Genomic DNA, 22,573 nt, shown 5'->3' with positions numbered 1-22,573 from the left:
TCTGCCTACTTGTGATCTCTCTCTGTCAAATAAATAAACAAAATCTTAAAAAAAACAACAACAACATAGAAGTATATTATCTAGCAAGAATATCTTTCAAAAGTGAAGGTGAAATAAACTTTTTTTCAGACATCCAAAAGTCAAAGGAGTCATTATCAACAGAAGACCTTCAATACATGAAAAGTTAAAGACAGTCCTCCAGGCAGAAGAAAAATGACAGCAATTGGCAATCAGGATCTACGTAAAGGAAACAAAAGCAGAAATAGTAACTACATGAGAAAAATATTTTCTTATTATTTAAATCTACTTAAAAGATAGTTGACTGCTTAAACAAAAATAATAATCAAGTGTGGAATTTATAACATTAGATAAAGGTAAAATATATGATAACACAAAGGTCAGGAGTAGAGAAATGGAAGCATTCTAGTTTGAGGTTCTTACAGTATACACGATGTGGTACAATAATACTTACAGGTAGACTGGGAGAAGTTAAAAATACGTACTATAAACTCTAAAGCCAAAACGGAAGTAAAAAGAATTGTAGCTAATAAACCAACAAAGGAGCTAAAGCATAAAAAATGAAAAAGGGAACAAAGAAGAGATGAGAGAAAAAGAAAACAGATGCCATGTGACAGATTTAAACATAACTATATCAAAAGTCTCACTGAATGTAATATTCTTTTTAAAAAGAAATTTATTTGAGGGGCACCTGGGTGGCTCAGTGGGTTAAAGCCTCTGCCTTCAGCTCGGGTCATGATCCAGGGGTCCTGGGATTGAGCCCCACATCGGGCTCTCTGCTTGGCGGGGAGCCTGCTTCCTCCTCACTCTCTCTCTGCCTGCCTCTCTGCCTACTTGTGATCTCTGTCAAATAAATAAAATCTTTAAAAAAAAAAGAAATTTATTTGAGAGAGAGCATGAGAGCACATGAGTTGGGGGGAGGGGCAGAAAGAGAAGCAGTCCTCCCTGTTGAGCAGGGAGCCTGATTCGGGACTTGACCCCAGGACCCTGAGATCATGATCTGAGCTAAAGTCAGATGCTTAACTGAATAAGCCACCCAGGGACCCCTGAATATAAATATTCTAGAATCAACTTCTGGAATGACAATGTGAGGATCCAGTCCCAGGTGAAAAATATTTTTAAAAATTGTTTATGGGGCGCCTGGGTGGCTCAGTGGGTTAAAGCCTCTGCCTTCGGCTCAGGTCATGATCCCAGGGTCCTGGGATCAAGCCCCACATTGGGCTCTCTGCTCTGCGGGGAGCCTGCTTCCTCCTCTCTCTCTCTCTGCCTGCCTCTCTGCCTACTTGTGATCTCTGTCTGTCAAATAAGTAAAAAATCTTAAAAAAAAATTATTTAAAATCTGGAAATGGTCATAAATGCAGGCAGCAAATAAAGAGCCCTCTATTCAGTAAAATCTATGACAATTACATGGGGGAAAAAAGGTGAGTCTGTGCAAGTGAGCCAAGATTGCCTTCTTCCTCTCCCCAGCTCAATGAGATGCAGATTCTACTCCAAACTGTGCAGCCAAGAACACAGGGCTCCCTCTCCCAATAGCCTCCAACCACAGGGCTACCTTCTTGTTAGGGCAAGGATATCAGCATTCTCATCTTGCCCTCAGCTATCTCTTGCTAAGGCTAAGTTGTGAGTGAATGCAGCCAAGAGGTGAGGAATCCCTTCCACTTAGCCTATACTAGTGGGGCGGAGGCTCCACCTTTGGCATGGTGGCACTGAGATTAGTAGGACCCTGATCACCCCTGCCTGGCTTATAAGGTAGTGGCTTAATGTCAGGAGAGACAAGCTGTAAAGGCATGAGGCTAATGTGCCCACTTTGGCTAAATCCTCAGTTCCTAAAGCCAGGGTGTCATTCAGAAAAAAGTTATGTTCCCACCCCAGATCCAGACCTATGGCACAGAGATTTTTGTCTGGGAAAAGAAGCAAGCCTAAAACAGATGGTTCCTAATCTCCTCCAAAGGAAATGACTTCATTTACAACAGAACATGGAGAAGTTCAAGCTCAAGGGCACTTTAAAGGCAGTATAGGTAGTGGTAAAAAGCAGTTGAAAGTAAATTGGTAGAGTCACTGGGGATACAGGCTGAATTGCAGGCTGGCTAGTTTTTAGAAGAGAACTGGGAAAATAAATAGTAAGGAAGAGCATTCCTAGAGTCAGAATAAAACTCAAACACTGACTTCATAAACTATCCCTTCAAAGGAGCATACAATTGACTAGATTAGTCTATACAGCAATTTATGCTCTACGTCATCACTGAAAACAATATAATAATTAATCAGCAATAACTGGAACTTAACAGCTAGGTATGCACAGGGAAAGAGAGAGTCAAAGAGAGACCTGCCAAGGTCTCAGTCCATGTGGTATAGTATCAAAAGTTTAACACTACAGTAAGGAAAAATAACCTCCACTAAAACATTCTAGCCAGTAGCTAAATAAGGAAGCAAATAACAATAACAAGCCTAAGTAAGAGAAGGTGGGAGCCAGTACACAGAGTTGCTACATCTTTCAAACTATCTATAACGTCCAGTCCAACCAAAAACTGACACATATGGAAAAACAGTAGAGTATGACACATACACCAAAACAAATAAAGCAACAGAAAACATCTGTGAGAATGACTAAATGTTGGATTTAACAAAGACTTCTAATCAGTCACTATAAAAATGTTAACAGAATGAAAGAAACCATAATCTAAAAAGTACAGGAAGGTATGATGACAACAGCATATCAAATAGAGAATATCAATAAAGAGACAGAAGTTATAAAAAAGAACCAAACATAAGTTATGGACTTGAAAAGTACAATAACTGAAATGAAAAATTTACTAGAGGGGTTCAACAGATTCATGATGCAGAAGAAAGAATTAATAAACCTGAAGAGATCAACAGAGAGTATGAAGGCTGAATAAAACAAAGAAAAAAGGATGAAGAAAAATGAAAAGGCCTCAAAGAAATGTGGGACACCATTAAAAACACTAACATATGCATAATGGGAGTACTAGAAGGACAAGAGAGAGATAAAGGAACAGAAAACATACTTGAAAAAAATAATGGCTGAAAACTTCCCAAATTTACTGAAAAACATTTATCTGCATTTTCAGGAGGCTCAGTGGCTTCCAATTAGGATAAACATGAAAAAATTCATAAATAGAAACATGCTGAAAGTCAAAGACAATGAGAAAATATTAAAAGGAACAAGAGAAAAAGGACTCTTCACTTACAAGAAGATTACTAGCTGTCCTCTTATCAGAAAAAAATGGAGGCCAGAAGCAGTGGAATAATATATTCAAAGCATACAAAGAAAAAAGTGTCAACCAAGAATCCTATATCTAGCAAAGCTATCTTTCCCCAAAATATAATTAAATAAAAACATTCCCAGGTAAACAAAAATGGAGAGAATTTGTTGCTAGCATGCCTGCTAAGAAATACCAGAGGAAGTTTTTCACACTGAAAGCAAATGACCCCCAATGGTAAAATGAATCCACATGAGAAGACAAATAGCATCAATAAAGGTAATTACACATTATAAAAGACAATCTGGACAAATATTTCTTCTCCTTTCTTCTCTTCACTGATTTAAAAAATAATTATATAAGACAATAGGTATATAATATACATATCTGGAAATAGCAAAAAGGAGATGAGTGGGAGCAACAGATGGTAACTCAAATCCACAGGAACAAATGAAGAGAACTGGAAAGGGTAAATAAGATTAATATAACAAAATCTATAAACATACACTTGCTTTTTTCTCTTTCTTTACAAGTCACAAAATTTTATAAAGTCATAATTATAACAATGAATTGTTGCATTTATAACAATTATAAATATAATATATATTATAATAATATTACAAAAAGGGGTAAAGAGGGATAGAGCTATGTAGGAATTACAGTTCTTTGTCTCACTAGAATTAGGTTAGTATAAATTTGAAGTTGATTCTGATAAATGAAGATGTCTTAGGGTAAGCACTATGGAAATACCTTGAAAAATACAGTGAAAAAAAGTCACTAAAGAAATTAAAATGCGGGGCGCCTGGGTGGCTCAGTGGGTTAAAGCCTCTGCCTTCGGCTCAGGTCATGGTCCCAGGGTCCTTGGATCGAGCCCCACATCCGGCTCTCTGCTCAGCAGGGAGCTGGCTTCCTCCTCTCTCTCTGCCTGCATCTCTGCCTACTTGTGATCTCTCTCTGTCAAATAAATAAATAAAATCTTAAAAAAAAAAAAGAAATTAAAATGCTACAATGTAAAATATTCATTTAATGCAAAAGAAAGTAAAAAAGTAGTACAGAGGAACAAAAAAGACATGAGACATATTGAAAATAAAAAGTAAAACAGCAGACATAAATCCAATAATATTAATAACATTAATTGAATGAGAGTGGATTAAGAAACTTACCCAAAAGGCAACGGTTGTCAGACTAAGTTAAAAAAACAAGATCCAATTTAGCAATTTGTGAATACACAAAAGAGACTAAATTCAAAGAGACAAGTAAATTGAACATGAAAGGATGGAGAAAGATATATCATGGAAACAGCAACCTCAAAAACAAAAAACAAAAAACAAAAAAAAACACCCCAAAACCAAACCAGAGCAGCTATACTAGTATCACACAAAATAGATTTTAGAACAAAAAATGTTGCTAGAGGGGCACCTGGGTGGCTCAGTGGGTTAAGCCTCTGCCTTCAGCTCAGGTCACGATCTTAGGGTCCTGGGATTGAGCCCTGCATCAAGCTCTCTGCTCAGCAGGGAGCCTGTTTCTCCCCGCACCCCGCCTGCCTCTCTGCCCACTTGTGGTCTCTGTCAAATAAATAAATAAAATCTTAAAAAAAAAGTTACTACAGATAATAAGGGACATTTTGTAATGAGGAGAGGGCTGATGCATCAGGAAGATATTATAATTATAAACACACATGCACCTAATGAAAGAGCACTGACACACATGAAGCAAAGATTAACAGAAATGAAGGGTAAAAAAGACAACTCAACAGTAACAGAACTTTTCTATTAACAACACAACTCCACTTTTAGTAAGGTCTAGAACAAACAGCAGAAGATCAATGAGGAAAGAGATAACTTGAGCAACACTATAGACCAACTAGACCCAACAGGCATCTATAAAAAACTTCTCCTAACAACAGAAGAATATTCTTCTCATGTGCTCATGGAGGTTTTTTTTAAGATGGCTATCAGCTAGTTAAGCCATAAAATAAATCTCAGAAAATTTAAAAGGACTGAAATAATACTGAGTATATTCTCTAAATGTAACAGAATGAGATTAGAAATTAATAATAAAAAATGGAACACTCACAGTTATGTGGAAATCAAACAACATACTCCTAAATTACTAATGGGTTAAAGAGGTAATCAAAAGGCAACTTAGAAAATAACTTTGAGATGAATGAAAATGAAGATACAACATACCAAGAACTATGGGATGTAGCAAAAGCAGTGGGTTAAAGGGAAATTTATAGCTGTAAATGCCTATATCAAAAAAGAAGAAAAATCGCAAATCATTAACCTAAACTTATACTGATGACACTGGAAAAAGAACAGCAAACTAAATCAAAGTAGGCAGAAGGGACAAAATAAGTATTAGAGTGGAAATAAATAAAAGAGTCAACAGAAAAACAATAGATAAAATCAGTAAAATCAGAAGTGATTTCCTTGAAAATATTAACAAATCTGACAAAGCTTTAGCTAGAATGACCAAGAAAAGTAAATGAAGAGACTCAAATTACTGAGGTCAATAATGAAACTGGTACACTGCTATTGAACCTAGTGAAATAAAAAGGATTATAATAGAAAGTATCAAGAATTCTATGCCAATAAATAAGACAAAATAGACAAATTTCTAGAAAAGATAAAAACTATCAAAAATGATTCAAGAAGAAATAATTTGAAAAAAAAAAAGGTAAGTAAAGAGATTAAATTAACACTAAAAAACTACCTACAAAAAAAAAAAAATAAATCCCAGGTACAGATGGCTTCATTGATGATTATTATCAAATATTTAAAGAAGACTTAAAACCAATATTTTGTTATTACCAATATTCCAAAAGATAGAAAAAGAGAAACACTTTTGTAAGATGAGTATTACCTTAATATGAAACCAGACAAATACAAGAAAACTACAGACCAATATCTTCAATAATATGGATGCAAAAATCCTCAACAACCTACCAGAAAACCACATCTAGCAACATAGAAAAAGAATTATATACCATAACCAAGTATGATCTGTCTGCTTTTCCAGGAATGTAAGGTTGGTTTAATATCCAAAGATCAAATAGTATTATACACTGTATCAACAGACTACAAACCAAAATCCACATGATCATCTCAACAGATGTAGAAAGAACATTTGACAAAATCTAATATCCTTCATGATAAAAAAACATTCAAGAAACTAGGAAAAGAAAGAACTTGCTCGGCCTGATAAAGAGCATTTATGAGAAAACCTACAGCTAACATTATATTTAACAGTGAAAGACTAAATTTTTTCTAAGAAACATAGTCTTAGGTAAAAAAATAGAAGTTTGAACACATTATTTTATTTCAACACTGTACTGGAGGTTTTAGCCAGTGCAGCCAGACAAAAAAGATATAAAAAGCATTCACAATGGAAAGAAAGAAGTAAAACTGTCTTTATTTATAGACAACATATTCAACTATATAGAAATTCAATGAAATCTTCAAAAATTTATAGGATGAAGTGAGTTTAGCAAGGTTGTATGATAATATCTCAATATACAAAAAACAACTGTATTTCTACCTATTAGCAATAAATTGAAACTTTAAAAATGTCATATATAACACCATCAAAAACATGAAATGCTTAGAGATAAATCTGATTAAAGTTGTGAAAGACCTGTATATTGACTCCTACAACTGCTGGGAAAAAAAGAGAAGACCTAAATTAACAAGAGCTATATCATGTTTGTGGTTTAGACAACTTAATATTGCTAAAATGTCATTTGTCTCAAAATTACAGATTCAACTCAATACCATTAAAAACAATAGCACTGCCTTTAAAAAAAAAAAAGAAAGAAACTGAGAAACTCACTCTAAAGTTCATATGGGATTGCAAATGACCTAGAATAACCAAAACACTGTAGAAAAGGGAGAACAAAATTGAAGGACTAACACTACCTGATTTCTTAAAAAAGATTTTTTAATTTATTTGAGAGAGTGAGTACACATGCATGAGTGGGGAGAGGGCCAGAGAAGGGAGAGGGATAAGTCAACTCCATGCTGAGTGTGGAACCTGACATGGGGCTCAATCTCACAACTCTGAGATCATGACCTGAGCTGAAACCAAGAGTCAACTTGCTTAACCAACTGAAACACCCACCCAAGTGCCCCAACACTACTGTGTAGTAACTATACAATCAGTGTTACTGATTCTAACACTTATTATAGAGCTACACAATCCAGATGGCATTCACAGTAAGACAGATAAGTTAAACAGAATAGGGAATCCAGAAATAGGCACATATATGAAACAAATTATTTTCTACAAGGGTGCAAAGACAATTTAACAAAGGGTAATTTTTTCAACACATGTTGCTGGAAGAATTGAATATCCAAATTCAAAAATATGAATGGGGATCCTACTTTGTACCACATACAAAAATTAATGGATCATAAACCTAAATTCTAGGAGAAAATCTTTGTGACCTTGGGTTAGACAAGAAACTCTTAGATATGCTACTAAAAACGTAATCAGTGAAAGAAAAGAGCAAATTGCTAAGTTGGACTACATCAAAATTTTAAACTTCTGTTCTTTATAAGACAATTTTAAGAGAATGAAAAGACAAGCCATAGACTAAGAGAAGATATGTGCAAAGCATGTTTGATAAAAGACTTATGTCCAAAATATATCAAAACAAATTCAAAATAAAATAAGAGAACAGGCAACTAATTAAAAAATGGGCAAATATTTGAAAAGAAGCTTCACCAAAGAATAAATATGGGTGACAAATAGGACACGAAAAGATGCTCAACATAACTAATCATTATGCAAATTAAAACCACAATGATAAACTGTTAATCATATATACATTTTACATACATATATCTACATTACATGTTAGTATGGCTAAAATTAACAGATTGATCATACTAAGTGTTAGCTAAGAAGGAATGTGGAGGAACTAGAATAGTCACACACAGCTGATGGGAATGTAAAATGTCATAAACAACTTTGACATTTTCTTAAAAAGTTAAATGTATACTTACCATATTTAATCCAGCCATTCCACTCCTAAGAATTTACCCAAGAAAAGCAAAAGCCTATGTCATACCAGAATTTGTACACCAGTGTTCAAAGTAGCTTTATTTGTGATAGTCAGCAACTGGAAACAACCTAAATGTCTATCACAGATAAAATGAAAAGCTGTAGTTTGTTCTACATACTACACAACAATATAAAAGGAATTAACTACTTACGCTTGCTCTAATAGCAATGATTCTCAAATAATTATGTTCGGAAAAAGAAGCCAGATAAAAATGAATACATACGGTGTAACACCATTTTTACAGGATTCTCAGACATGTAAGCTAAAGTAGAGGGACAAAAAGCACAACAGTAATTGTCTAGAGCTCAGCATGGGAAGAAAGGGGTATGAAGGAGGCATACAAAAGGGCAAAAAGATACTTTTGGGGTGATGGATTTGTTCATTACCTTGTTTGTGGTCATGATTTCATAGGTGTATACATGTGTCAAAATATGTCAAACTGCATAATTTAAATACATGTAGTGTATGTTAATCATATCTCAGTAAAGCTGTTAATAAATAGCTGAAATATGAAAAGCTATATTGAAATTTTATTACAGCTGTCAAAATTTGAGTTAATGTAACTAATTTACTAACTAAAATCTGAGTTGCTTTGGCTAATCTGATGTAGGTACTACTTAGCAATAAATTCGTTGACAGACAAGCAAATAGAACATCAAGGGACCTGAGATCAAGCTACTAACTTGGTCTTTGCACTACAGTTTGGAATTTTAAAATCATTATTATTTTTTTTGCTCCTAACTTAAAGGTAAAGTCTATCAGGAAAAGCCTTATTAACAAGAAATGGAAGGACAGGAAACAGTGGTCATTCAAATTAAATTCCAGTTACCCGGGACTGATTTCTGTTCAACTGGTGCTCCCTGAGCAAAGAAGCATTCGAGGATTCTTGGCAATCACTGCCACTCTGAATTCCTCTTTCTAAAAGTGAATGTGGCCAAAGGATAGAGGAAGTCTCTTTTGTAGGCATTTCTAGTAGAAAAATTTCTTTCCTTTTCTATTTTTATGCATTGTGTGATATTGTTTTAATTGAGTCAGATTTATCCAAACTCCAAGTTACTTCTTGTTCCTAAACTGAGCTCCTGTGGAAGAAGAATTTATACTTACCCCTTATCAGGGGAAGCTTTAGCAGTATACATATAGTAATTCCCTAAACTCTGGAACCAAAGATAGCTCCACTTTGTTATGGCTATGTTGTTCTTAAATCCTTCCTGAGGCAATATAATTGACTAATTCTGTCTTTAGAGCCCAAAGGTGCTGTGACCAAAATGTATAGAGCAATCCTAACAGCACGATTTCACTAAGAACACAATGTTACACCCTTTCATTCAAGAAGCCTAGCCAAACCCTATTTCTCTAATTAGAGCTAAAGGCCTACACTTTTTAAAAAAGATTTTATTTATTTATTTGGCAGAGAGAGATCACAAGTAGGCAGAGAGACAGGCAGAGAGAGAGAGAGAGAGAGGATGAAGCAGGCTCCCCGCCAAGCAGAGAGCCCAATGAGGGACTCGATCCCAGGACCCTGAGATCATGACCCAAGCCGAAGGCAGAGGCTTAACCCACTGAGCCACCCATGAGCCCCACTTTTTGATAGCAACCTTTATTAACTTATTTATAAAATTACATGATTTTAGGGTGCCTGGGTGGCTCAGTCATTGGGCATCTGCCTTTGGCTTGGGTCATGATCGCAGGGTCCTGGGATTGAGCCTTGCGTCAGGCTCCCTGCTGCGTGCAAAGCCTGCTTCTCCCTCTCCCTCTCCCTCTCCCACTGTTTGTGTTCCCTCTCTCGCTGTGTTTCTCTCTGTCAAATAAATAAAATCTTTTTAAAAAAATATTACATGATTTTAGAGGAAAAAAAAATAGGATACCTGTGTTTTGAATTCCAGAATGTTATTTCCTGGATTAATTCTTCCGAGTAATATCAGATCCTTTATCTGCATGCATTTCTTTCTAGGAGCTGTGCTGTAGTTTAAAGGCTTTTTTATAGTACGTTGACGGCCACACCTAGAGGAAGAGGAGCTCTGACTGTCATTAGCATGTGGAACACCAAAAGCTGATTTTTTAAGATATGATTTCATCTGATGCCCAGTATTGTTGCCTAAGACATCAGTCCCTTGATGTGCCAAGGATTCTAATGTTCCCCTAGGTAGTTGCTGGGAAGCTCTTTTCCTCTTTCCTCTTTTTGGATCACAACTGGTAGAATCCTGATCACAAATAACAGTCGATGGATGGGCATCACTTTTGGCAAGTATGCTTGTAGTCTCTGAAATATGTAATACACCAGTTACTGCTGAAGGACTACTATAGGATTCATGCCCTTCGGCCAGAGTTTCTGTAAGAAACTCTTTTTCTTTTTGCAAATGTTCTGCTTGAGCAATAAAAGCAATAGGTTGGGATGGTAATTTAATCTTCTTACTGCCATTTGAATGTCTGGATTTTGATAACCCACCCAAGGTACAGTCACTCACATGTTGTTTAGAATTCAGTTCATTTCCAGAAATTTCTTCCCTTCTCACTGTTTCTGAGTTTACACAGGTGTTGGTATTTTGGCTGCCTTTCCACATTTGCAGAGACAACTGTGTTTCCTGCATGCTTCCACAAATAAGGCCTACAGGAGAAAGTGAACCTGACTGAGACTGCAATGGATTTTCCAGGCCGGTAAACTCTTGGATGTCCTTTTCACTAGAGGTTTCTGAGCTGGATGGCAGCTTCCTCAGACTGGGACCAGACAAAGATGTAATGTTTTTATAGTTTTGAATTTTCTGGCTAATTTTTTTCTGTTTTTTTGCTACAACTAAAAGGTTCTTCTGTCTTGTGGCCAAGTTAGCCAGCTGTTCTCTCAGGACTCCTTGCTTAAATGATTCTATGGACACCCTAGAAAAAGAAACAGAAAGAGGAAAAAATACAAAAACAGTAGAAAACTTTTTTTTAGTAGTCATTTAGATTTTAAAGATACTTTGTCTCCATTTAAATTTAATCAGTCCAAAGTACACAAGAGTCTATTTTTGCAATTAATTTCCTCTGAGAGGAAATGACTCTTAAGGTGAACAATACTGCCTTTTCATTGAGGTGATGGTTTGGTTATCCACATTTACTTTATTTACCAGTTGTTAGTCAACTATGAAAAAGAAACAAAACTGGAATTGTTTAGTTGGAAGGTAGCAACTGATGGCCAAGGAGGAATACCATTCTTTAAATTTGGAGTTTGCTTACCTGTTTATTTTGGGAATAACATTTGGGAATAAGTTCTACTTTAGTTCCCTTAGGGGAAGTGAGACTGTTCTGTGAGTAATCAAACCTGGGCTAGACCTGAGAAATGTCAGTCCATCAAGTAATTACTGCAATTATACTTTAAACATGTACTGAGGCAGTTTCAGGTCCAGAGGGACTTATAGTCACACATTATCCTGTGTGACTATAAGGGGCTGGATTTTGGGAGAAAATGGCTGATCCACACACCTTTTTTTTTCTGATTATACCCACTTATGCTACAGTGGCCTTCAGGATACTAGACTCTTTTGTTTACAGTAGTTCTCAAACTTTTTGGTTTTATGACATTTTTATACTCTTAAAAATTATTGAGGAACCCTATCAACAGTAGCCAAACTATGGAGAGAGCCCAAATGTCCACTGACTGATGAATGGATAAAGAAGTTGTGGTATGTATATACAGTGGAATATTACCCAGCCATAAAAAAGAATAAAATCTTGCCATTTGCAATGATATGGATGGAGCTAGAGTGCATTATGCTGAGTGAAATAATCCAGTCAGAGAAAAACAAGTACCATATGATCTCACTCATATATGGAGTTTAAGAAAGAAAACAGATGAACATATGGTAGGAGGGAAAACAAAAAAAGAAGAGAGGAAAACAAGCCATAAGGGACTTAACAATAGAAAACAAACTGAAGGTTGATGGAGGGAGGTGGGTGGTGGGTGGCCTAGATGGGTGAAGGGTATAAAAGAGGGCACTTGTTTGATGAAAAAAAATTATTGAGGAATCCAAAGGGCTTTTGTTCATATGGGTGTTTCTATCAATATTTACTGTTTTGGAAAATAAAACAAATTTTTAAAACGCAAGATTATACAAGCATACATCCCATTAGTTTTAGAGTAATGATACCATCACAGTTCATGTGGCCTCCAGAAAATTCCATTACACACTCATGAGAGAATGAGAGCCAAAAAGGCAAATAACATCTTAGTTTTATTATAAAAATAGTTTTGACTTCATGCACCCCTTGAAATGGTCTCAGGGACCCTCAGGGATCGCCCTTAAGCAGCTACTTTAAGGATAGCAATAGTATAGATATCTGTTTCACCTATCACAGTCTGGAGTTGTTGGTACTGATTTCCAAGAAGAACGGATGTTAAAATGAGTAGCAGATGTAAGTGGAAGAAGCAGGAAGAAGTTAGATAAGCAAACAACTAGTAGCATAAAATGCAAGAAGCTGGATTGAGGAGAAAGAAAAAAATTAGTAATATCACATTTAAAACAAAGTTCAGACAGAAAAATAAAAGTGCATTTTAGATTACAAGATTTTAAGTTTTACAGCAAGATTAATAAGGATTTACACACCTGCAAACCCAACTGATCGGGAACTTTCCAAAATTCTCAGTATATTGTTAGTCATAGGACCTAAAAGAAAAATTGAAGCTAGCCTTCTCCATTCTCCTAGAAAATATCCTGCAGTCAATTACCCACTTATAGGTCTTATAAGTTCACTTGCATTATACTGACAGAAAAATAGGAAACAGACAAGAATTTATGATACTTATCACTGGAGAGAAAAGCACAATGAAGACAAAAGACTTATAAATGAAAATAAAAAACTGACTTTTAAATAGGTTCAGAAAAAAACTGAATATGCAATAGATGTCAAATGTTTACAAGAACATAAAGGAAATTAGAAAGATCACGTGTGAATAAAGAATAAAGTCAAAAGATACCTGCAAAGTCATATTTCACTGCAGCATTATTAACAATAGCTGTGACATGGAAACAACCTACATATCCATCAAAGGATAAAGAAAGGGACGCCTGTGTGGCTCAGTTGTTAAGCATCTGCTTTCGGCTCAGGTCATGATCCCAGAGTCCTGGGATTGAGCCCCACATTGGGCTCCCTGCTCAGCAAGAAGCCTCCTCCCTCTTACACCACCCCCCCCGCCGCTTGTGTTCCCTCTCTTGCTGTCTATCTCTCTGTCAAATAAATAAATAAAATCTTTTAAAAAAAAGGATAAAGAAAATGTGGAATGTATACACTACACACACACACACACACACACAGAAAAATATTATTCAGCCATAAAAAAGAAAGAAATCCTGTCATTTTTGATAACATGCACAGACCTTGAGGGCATATTAGGTAAAATAAATCAGAAAAAGAAAAACAAATACTGTATGGTCTCACTCATATGTGGAATCTAAAAAACCACAAAAACTGAACACACAGATACAGAGAACAGATTGGTGGTTGCCAGAGGTAGAAGGTAGAGGTTGGGTAAAATGGGTGAAGGGAGCCAAAAGGTACAAACACCCAGTAATAAATTAGGTAAGTCCTGGGGATAGAATGTACAGCATGGTGACTATAGTTAATAATACTCTATTGTATATTTGAAAGTTGCTAAGAAACATCATGACCAAAAAAAAAAAAAAAAAAAAAAGGCATATATAGCTAAGTCTATGAAAAACTAATAAAAATAATGCCCAAACAAAAAAAAATAGAACATTTTTTTAAAAGATTTTATTTATTTATTTGACACACACACACACAGAGATCACAAGTAGGCAGAGAGGCAGGCAGAGAGAAAGAGGGGGAAGCAGGCTTCCTACTGAGCAGAGAGCCTGACTCGGACTTGATCCCAGGACCCTGGGACCATGACCTGACCTGAAGGCAGCGGCTTAACCCACTGAGCCACCCAGGTGTCCCATCTTTCTCTTTTTTTATTATTATGTTCAATTAGCCAGCATAGAGTGTACATCATTAGTTTTTGATGTAGTGTACAATGATTCATTAGTTGCATGTAATACATTTTTCTCAAGAAAAGGACAAAAAATGGTATATAACCAGTATCATCATGATGAAGCCTCTTAAAAATTCTGAGAGTTTAGAAATACACAAAACTAAATAATATACATGGTTACACTGCTTAGAAAGACAGTATTTGTGATAGCAAAAGGAAAAATTTGTAATGTAAAAAATCTGAGTTCACTATGGAAAGAAATTTATTTTGGGATTTAGGACCAGAGACACTTTCACAAAATTCTTGGCTGTAGACAACTTTTTAAGACACTAAAATGTCTTTTTCTGAATATTTCAAGTAATAAAATAGAAAAATATATTTCTGGGAAGTACAATTACCCATGGAGGTAATAGAGTAGATGACCTCATAAAGTCATTCTTTGGTCCAAAGCAACAATTGTACTCTTAAGAAATTCTAGATCTAACTCTTGTAACTAAAAAGGGGTAAATTATGAAAACTCTAAAGCATTCCTATTTTTTTCACTCACCTGTATTTTTTAGCCAGATCATCTCTTTCTGCCTTCTGTTTGGCAAGCACATTATCCATAATTTCTTTTACCTCTAACATCTTTTCAATGTATTGTTCTGGAAACATAGTAATAAAAAAAGTCAGTTAATTGAGAGATAGCAAATGTTAAATTTGATCACCCAGGACTGAACCTTATTGTTACTCTTAAAAAGCCATTATTTCCCTACCTGCTCCCTAGTATCAGTGGCCCAGATACATAAATCAAGGCCCATTGAATTATGCCATCCTATGGAAGTACCCTGAATACAGCAGGCCAGTCTGCATTCTAATGCTGCTACTCCACTAAGCTCTGCAAACCTGGACAAGTCACATGACCTCTATGGTCCTCTTACTTATCTGTGAAATAAGGTTAGTAAAGAAAGATAAATAGGAAAATAACTATTTTGTTAAAATTACTTTTTAAAATACAAAAGGAACACATTGTAAAAAAAAAAATTCAAACAATATGAATGTTTACACAGAAGAATAATACCCCCCCCCACTTTTTCTCTTTTTCACTCCACAAGAGACTATTAATACTTTGGTAGCAGTGTCTTTGTTTGTGCATGCCAAAGTTTTTAATATATTTAATGTATAATTCTATATATTTATACTATATGTAATTATAATATTATATGTGCTTAAAAATAAGAAGGATGCTATCAGTTCTTGTTCTTAACACTTAGGACTATATGATATCTAAGGTTACTTAAAGATGTATATAAAATTACTTCTATAATAATTACTTAAAATTTTCTTACTTTCTTCCACTACTTCCTAAGTAATGGTCACTACCTCCCTCACCCATCACAAATCCACAAGATTTACACATAAATGTCAATTAAATCCAGATTCCCAAGCAGTAAACGGAAAGGCTTAGATGAATACATTTTACTTCTTTAAGCTACTTGTTATTTATTTCACTTTTGGCTTTGTTTCTAAGTTTTTTCCCAATTATTTTAAACCAATGCATAGTTTTCTATATAATTTAGAGAAAATAAGTGGTGGGAAATCAAATCAAGCTCAGAGCATGAATTTGTTCCCTTTGCAAATCAAATGATTTGATTAGCACAGAATCAGTGTTTCCATAGTAGTTTCTGTCTTGTTATTACTATGATCGAGGATTAATTTTATATGATGCATGTGCCAAAAAAGGGGGGAAACCTGGATGATCATTAAAAATTTATATATAAATTTGTTTGGCAGATTTGACATTATTTAATAAAAGATGTTCATACTATGTACCCTGTCACATTGAGTTTTTCTAACTGAATTTTAAATCACAGATAAAATTCACATTATCATAGTAACATAGAAGATTCTCTATGTTTCTATAAAAAAGGATATAGGGACGCCTGGGTGGCTCAGTCCGTTAAACCACTGCCTTCGGCTCAGGTCATGATCTCAGGGTCCTGGGATTGAGTCCCGCATCGCATCGGGATCCTTGCTCAGCGGGGAGCCTGCTTCTCTCTCTGCCTCTGCCTGCCACTTTGCCTGCTTGTGCTTGCACTCTCTCTCTCTCTAAACAAATAAAATCTTTTAAAAAAATCTCTTAAAAAATAAAAATAAAAAAGGATATAAAGAATTTTACATTAATTTGATACTATATACTTATTTGCCAGGTACATTAATCAGTGGTATCTTAGTGAAAACCTAGAAGTTGCCCTAATATATGTAAGATTTTAATATATGATAATAAGGCATTATAACAAAAGGAGAATGACAGAAATTATTCAACAAATAGTGGAGGCAAATAGAGCAGTAATATGGGGATGGGAGACTCTATTCTATCTTTATCTTGTGCCATATGTGGAAAGAGATTTCAAATGAATAAAAGTTGAAACACTTAATTAACAAATAACATATGAAATGTTCAAAGTAAACATTTTTCTGGTCAGTTTGGTTGAGGCACTAAAGATATCTGATACCCAAGTGAATGAAAGACATCTATAAAAAAACTTAACAAAGAAATGTACACAATGGGATTCATTATTTTCAGATCCCTCAGCCAGATCAAAGATATAGAAGGTTTCAGAATATGGAGGTGATGAATTTGTAAAGATACTTCAGAGAGCTATTGCTCGACTGGATGGGAATCTCCAATATGAGCAGCTAAAGGGAGAGGTAAGGTTTCTCTCCTTTATTCAAGCCTAATGGGGGTGGGGTGGGCAGTCTCTCAATGGATTGTTGAAGACAGTAATAATTTTCTTTTGAGGTGATGATGGACTCACATCTGGCTTCCTCCTTGAACATCAAGAGGTTGAGACCCTGTAGAGCAAGACGTTTGAACAGCTGGAGAAAGGGAAAGCTGCTGCTAGAAATTAACAGTCCTCCCTTCTAACCACTAGTTCAGAGTGCTGGGATCCTGAGGACTTGGTGTGAAGCCTGCCTGTGATCCTGACTATGATGGCTTCTCCTTCAGAGAAAGAGTCTGTATAGGGTGGGATACAAAAAAAAAAAAAAAAAAACAAAGAAGAAGAAGACAGAGTAGGGGGAGGGGGAGGAGGAGGAGGAAGAGGAGGGATGGGTGGAGGAGGAGGGATGGGTGGAGGAGGAGGGGGAAGGATGGGTGGAGGAGGAGGAGGAGGAGGAGGAGGAGGAGGAGCAGGAGGAGGATCTTTTGCCAAAGATTGATGGAGTCAATAGCAGTCAGTATTTAGTTACTAGTCAAGAACTCTAGAGTCCCATTGCATCCCTCTCCTACTGTAAAGGGGCAGTGAGATGAAAATAAAGGTATCCTGATGAAAAAGAATAAAATTACATTATAAAGCATAGGGATGGGCAGAGGAGAAAAGTTTCTAATCTTAAAAGCATGAAAAGAAATAGCAAAGGAAAAAGGCTGATACATTTTACTATATAGAATTTGAAAATATATGTACGTAAGCATAAATTAACACATTACACATAAAGACAGTTAAGTAGTTGAAAAACATATTTGCAGCATTTATGGCAGAAAAGGGGTCAATAACTTGATTACATAAAATGGCTCCAATTTATTAATGGACAAAGAGGAACAGTCAATTCACAAAGCAGGAAATAAAACTAAAGAAAAAATACCACTAATAATAAGGCAAGTGAAAATAAAGGCACTCTTCTTATTAAACTATTCAAATTAAGTTAAATGAAAATACTGATGCTATTAGCAGGGTAAAGGAAAAGAAACACTAATGTGTGTTGGTGAAAGTGCAAATTAAATTAGTATTTAATATTTAATGAAATAATTTATCTATATAAAGCAATAGATTTTAAAATGTTTACATATTTTTGACCCAGTAGTTCCAATTCTGTTAATATTACCTAAGGAAGATATATGCTATAGAATAGCAAAAAAATTGGAAAAATGTAAATGCTCAACTAAAAGGGAAAAATTGAGCCCTGGAACATTAATAGAACACAATACTATGTAAACCACCACAAATAATGGCTATAAGGGAAAAAATGTTAAATTGGTGAATTTGGCATGATCCAAACTATTTTAAAAATAATTTTACTGAGGTATAACTGCATACCTAAGTTCTTAGAAAAAGAAAGGAAACAAATATTGTTGTGGGACAGTAGGTAATTTTAGCATTTTTTTTTATCTTTTTTTTTTTTGAAGTGTATTTTTATGTGTTTTAAAGAAAAAATTATAAAATTGGAAAAGTCACCTTAGGTGTACAAGACATTATAAATACTAAATAAAATATATGAACTATTCATATTTGTTTGAGGGTATAAATTATTTTGTATTATTTTCCCCAAATCATAACATGTACCATGTATTAGACCAAGATGAAAGGTAAAATGGGTATAATTTAAAAGGAAACACTTATTTTATTTATTTATTTATTTATTTATTTATTTATTTTTATTATGTTATATTAGTCACCATACTGTACTTCATTAGTTTTTAAGGTTGCATTCCATGATTCGTTGTTTGCATATAATACTCAGTGCTCCTCATGCAATATGTACCCTCCTTAATACCCATCACCTGGCTACCCTATCCCCCTACCTCCCTCCCCTCTAAAACCCTGTTTGTTTCCCGGAGTCCACAGTCTTTCATGGTTCCTTTCCCTCTCTGATTCCCCCCTTCATTTTTCCCTTCCTCTCCTAATGTCCTCCATGCTATTCCTTATGTTCCACAAATAAGTGAAACCATATGATAATTGACTTTCTACACTTGACTTATATCACTTAACATAATCTCTTCCAGTCCCATCCATGTTGATGCAAAAGTTGGGTATTCATTCTTTCTGATGGCTGAGTAATATTCCATTGTATATATGGATCACATCTTTATCCATTTGTCTGTTGAATGGCATCTTGGCTCTTTCCATGGTTTGGGTATTGTGGACATTGCTGCTATGAACGCTGGGGTACATGTGGGCCTTCTTTTCACTACATTTGCATCTTTGGGGTAAATATGAAGTACTGCAATTACTGGGTTGTAGGGTAGCTCTCTTTTTAACTTTTTGAGGAACCTCCACACTGTTTTCCAAAGTAGCTGCACCAACCTGCATTCCCATCAGCAGTGTAAGAAGGTTCCCCTTTTTCCACATCCTCTCCAACATTTGTTGTTTCTTGCCTTGTCGATTTTTGCCATTCTAACTGGTGTAAGGTGGTATCTCAATGTGGTTTTGATTTCGCTGATAACTAACGATGATTAACACTATTTCATGTGTCTGTTAGCCATCTATATGTCTTCTTTGGCTAAGCGTCTGTTCAAATCTGCCCATTTTTTGACCTGATTATTCGTTTTTTGGATGCTGAGTTTGAAAAGATCTTTATAGATCTCAGATATCAGCCCTTTGTCTGTGGTGTCATTTGCAAATACCTTCTCCCATTCCGTGGGTTGCCTCTTTGTTTTGTTGACTGTTTCCTTTGCTGTGCAGAAGCTTTTGATCTTGATGAAGTCCCTAAGGTTCATTTTCACTTTTGTTTCCCTTGCCTTTGGAGACATGTCTTGAAAGAAGCTGCTGTGCCCAATGTCAAAGAGGTTACTGCCTATGATCTCCTCTAGGACTTTGATGGATTCCTGTTTCACATTGAGGACTTTCACCCATTGAGAGTTTATCTTTGTGTATGGTGTAAGCAAATGGTTGAGTTTCATTCTTCTGTATGTAGCTGTCCAATTTCTCCAGCACCATTTATTGAAGAGACTGTCTTTTTTCCATTGGATATTTTTTCCTGCTTTGTCGAAGATTAGTTGACCACAGAGTTGAGGGTCCATATCTGGGCTCTCTATTCTGTTCCATTGACCTATGTGTCTATTCTTGTGCCAATACCATGCTGTCCTCATGATCACAGCTTTGTAATATAGCTTGAAATCAGGCAACGTGATGCCCCAGCTTTTTCTTTTTCAACATTTCCTTGGTGATTCGGGTCTTTTCTCGTCCATACAAATTTTAGGATTGTTTTTCCAGCACTTTGAAAAATGCCATTGGTATTTTTATCAGGACAGCGTTGAAAGTATAGATTGCTTTGGGCAGTATAGACATTTAATAATGGTTATTCTTCCGATCCGTGAGCATTGAATGTTTTTCCATCTTTTTGTGTCTTCTTCAATTTCTTTCATAAGTGTTCTGTAGTTTCTAGAGTATAGACACTTCACCTCTTTGGTCAGGTTTATTCCAAGTTATCTTACAGTTTTGGGTGCTATTGTAAATGGAATAGATTCCCTAATTTCTCTTTCTACAGTTACGTTATTAGTGTATAGGAAAGCAACTCATTCCTGTGCATTGATTTTGTATCCTGCCACATTACTGAATTGCTATATGAGTTCTAATAACGTAGGGGTGGAGTCTTTTGGGTTTTCCACAAAAAGTATCATGTCATCTGTGAAGAGAGTTAGTTTGACTTCTTTGTTGAAGTAATTTTTTGAAGATTATACAGTATGAACTAGGATAAGAGATGAACTAATAGGTATATCCTGTTACACAAAAGATTGATGAGATACTTCAAATTACTTTTTACTTTAGGTAAAAAAGATCTTAACATTCAGATGAATCTTAACATTCAGATCTGCATGTATCAGGAGCTAATTTCTTTTCTTTTTTTTTTTAATTTTTTTTTAAAGATTTTATTTATTTGACAGACAGAGACCACAAGTAGGCAGAGAGGCAGGCGGAGAGAGAGGAGGAAGCAGGCTCCCCACTCAGCTGGGAACCTGATGTAGGACTCGATCCCAGGACCCTGAGATCATGACCTGAGCTGAAGGCAGAAGCTTTAAACCACTGAGCTACCCAGGCACCCCTCAGGAGCTAATTTCTACCTTGTAAGTTATAACTCAAGAAAACCCAAACGTGATCTATCAAAGATTTGCAAGCAGTCACTGGAATTTTGAGAAATTTAGATTATTAGGTCAGGAATCAAAGTCAAATTTACGACTTTGCATGACTAGTGTTTTGTAAATAGAAAGACATCTATGCAGCAACATGTTTACCTGGTCTATCTGTTCATCTGAAAGGTATGAGGATCTTCCCTACTTGAGTCACAACTGCCTATTTCTTTTCTAATCTGTTTTTAAGGGTTCCATTAGCTGGGTGAAGCTGGAGGAGCTAAGGAGTAACATAATCTCATCTCCAGTCACTACCTTATGCTTTTTTCCCCCACATATTCATCTAAACACATCACCAGTAGGAGCTTACCTCCGATTATGGTTCTGAGCGTCTCTCATATTACTTATGCTATACCTTGAGTCTAGAAGTATTTTGATCAATAATTACACTAATTACTGGTTTGCAAAAATGACTTCTAATGCTCATTCCTGGTACTTTATTATCACATTAAAAAAAAAAAGGGGGGGCGCCTGGGTGGCTCAGTGGGTTAAGCCGCTGCCTTCGGCTCAGGTCATGATCTCAGGGTCCTGGGATCGAGTCCCGCATCGGGCTCTCTGCTCCACAGGGAGCCTGCTTCCCTCTCTCTCTCTCTCTCTGCCTGCCTCTCCATCTACTTGTGATTTCTCTCTGTCAAATAAATAAATAAAAAAAATCTTTAAAAAAAAAAAAAAAAAAAGGTTACTTTTCAGCCACCATAAATAAGCTTTGACATAAACCTGTACCTTAAGAAGTGGAGGGAGCAATGACCTGGGATGTATGAAATAATCAAACTTGAGTATGGGTCCATATTTACCTGCATCTTCAGGGGTTCTTATTTCAAATTCTAGTAAATTTTCTTGTTTTTCTTCTATATCTTGTAGAATGGCACTGATGGTCTGATGCTATCAGATAAAAATATTAAAACTTTATTACAGGAAGGTAGATATTTCTCTCTGATACACAATTGTCAAATGCGCAGTAAAAGTGCTAAAGAAAGTGTTGCTGGAATACTCATTTTACTTTTGTTCGAAATGTATTCATGCTTTGTTCAAACTTAACTGTATAAATTGTTGCGTATTGGCGGGGGGCGGGGGGAAGTAAACCTAAGTATTTTGATTTATGTAGCAGATCTATTCCTGGTAAATAGAAGATACGAGTAGCAACCATATAAAGACTCGTAATTTCTCACTGACTTCTGTTTTAATCATATTTATAGGTGATAAAAGAACAACTCAACACATAATATTTAAAGATCACATATATGCAATAAATTCACCTTAAGGCTTTATGACTATCACTGCACACTATTAAAATCTCACACATAATCTTAAAAATACAAAACACAACTCACTCAAAAATTCACAAATGGGAATTAAGGCCACCTCTCCATGCCCTTGTTAGTACTGACTATCTTGCATGGAATGCCTTCAATTTACTTTGC

At 35.6% G+C, this 22,573-nt stretch overlaps 1 protein-coding gene across 1 annotated transcript in view; it reads right to left on the bottom strand.

Annotated features, from left to right (window-relative positions):
* The window catches only part of ANKRD31 (ankyrin repeat domain 31), a 152,459-nt gene that overhangs the window by 19,419 nt on the left and 110,467 nt on the right, over positions 1-22,573 (bottom strand). Inside the window, exons 20-22 of the mRNA XM_032848336.1 lie at positions 21,947-22,034; positions 14,814-14,910; positions 10,170-11,175 (exon numbers count right to left, since the gene is read on the bottom strand). Coding sequence (XP_032704227.1) covers positions 10,170-11,175; positions 14,814-14,910; positions 21,947-22,034 — 1,191 coding nt within the window. The remainder of the gene's footprint in view (positions 1-10,169; positions 11,176-14,813; positions 14,911-21,946; positions 22,035-22,573) is intronic.

Source organism: Lontra canadensis, unplaced genomic scaffold (genome assembly GCF_010015895.1).
Source record: "Lontra canadensis isolate GAN:19392208 unplaced genomic scaffold, GSC_riverotter_1.0 scaffold4, whole genome shotgun sequence".
NCBI lineage: Eukaryota > Metazoa > Chordata > Mammalia > Carnivora > Mustelidae > Lontra > Lontra canadensis.
Note: the sequence above shows the minus strand (reverse complement) of the source record. Positions and strands in the feature narration are given on the sequence as shown.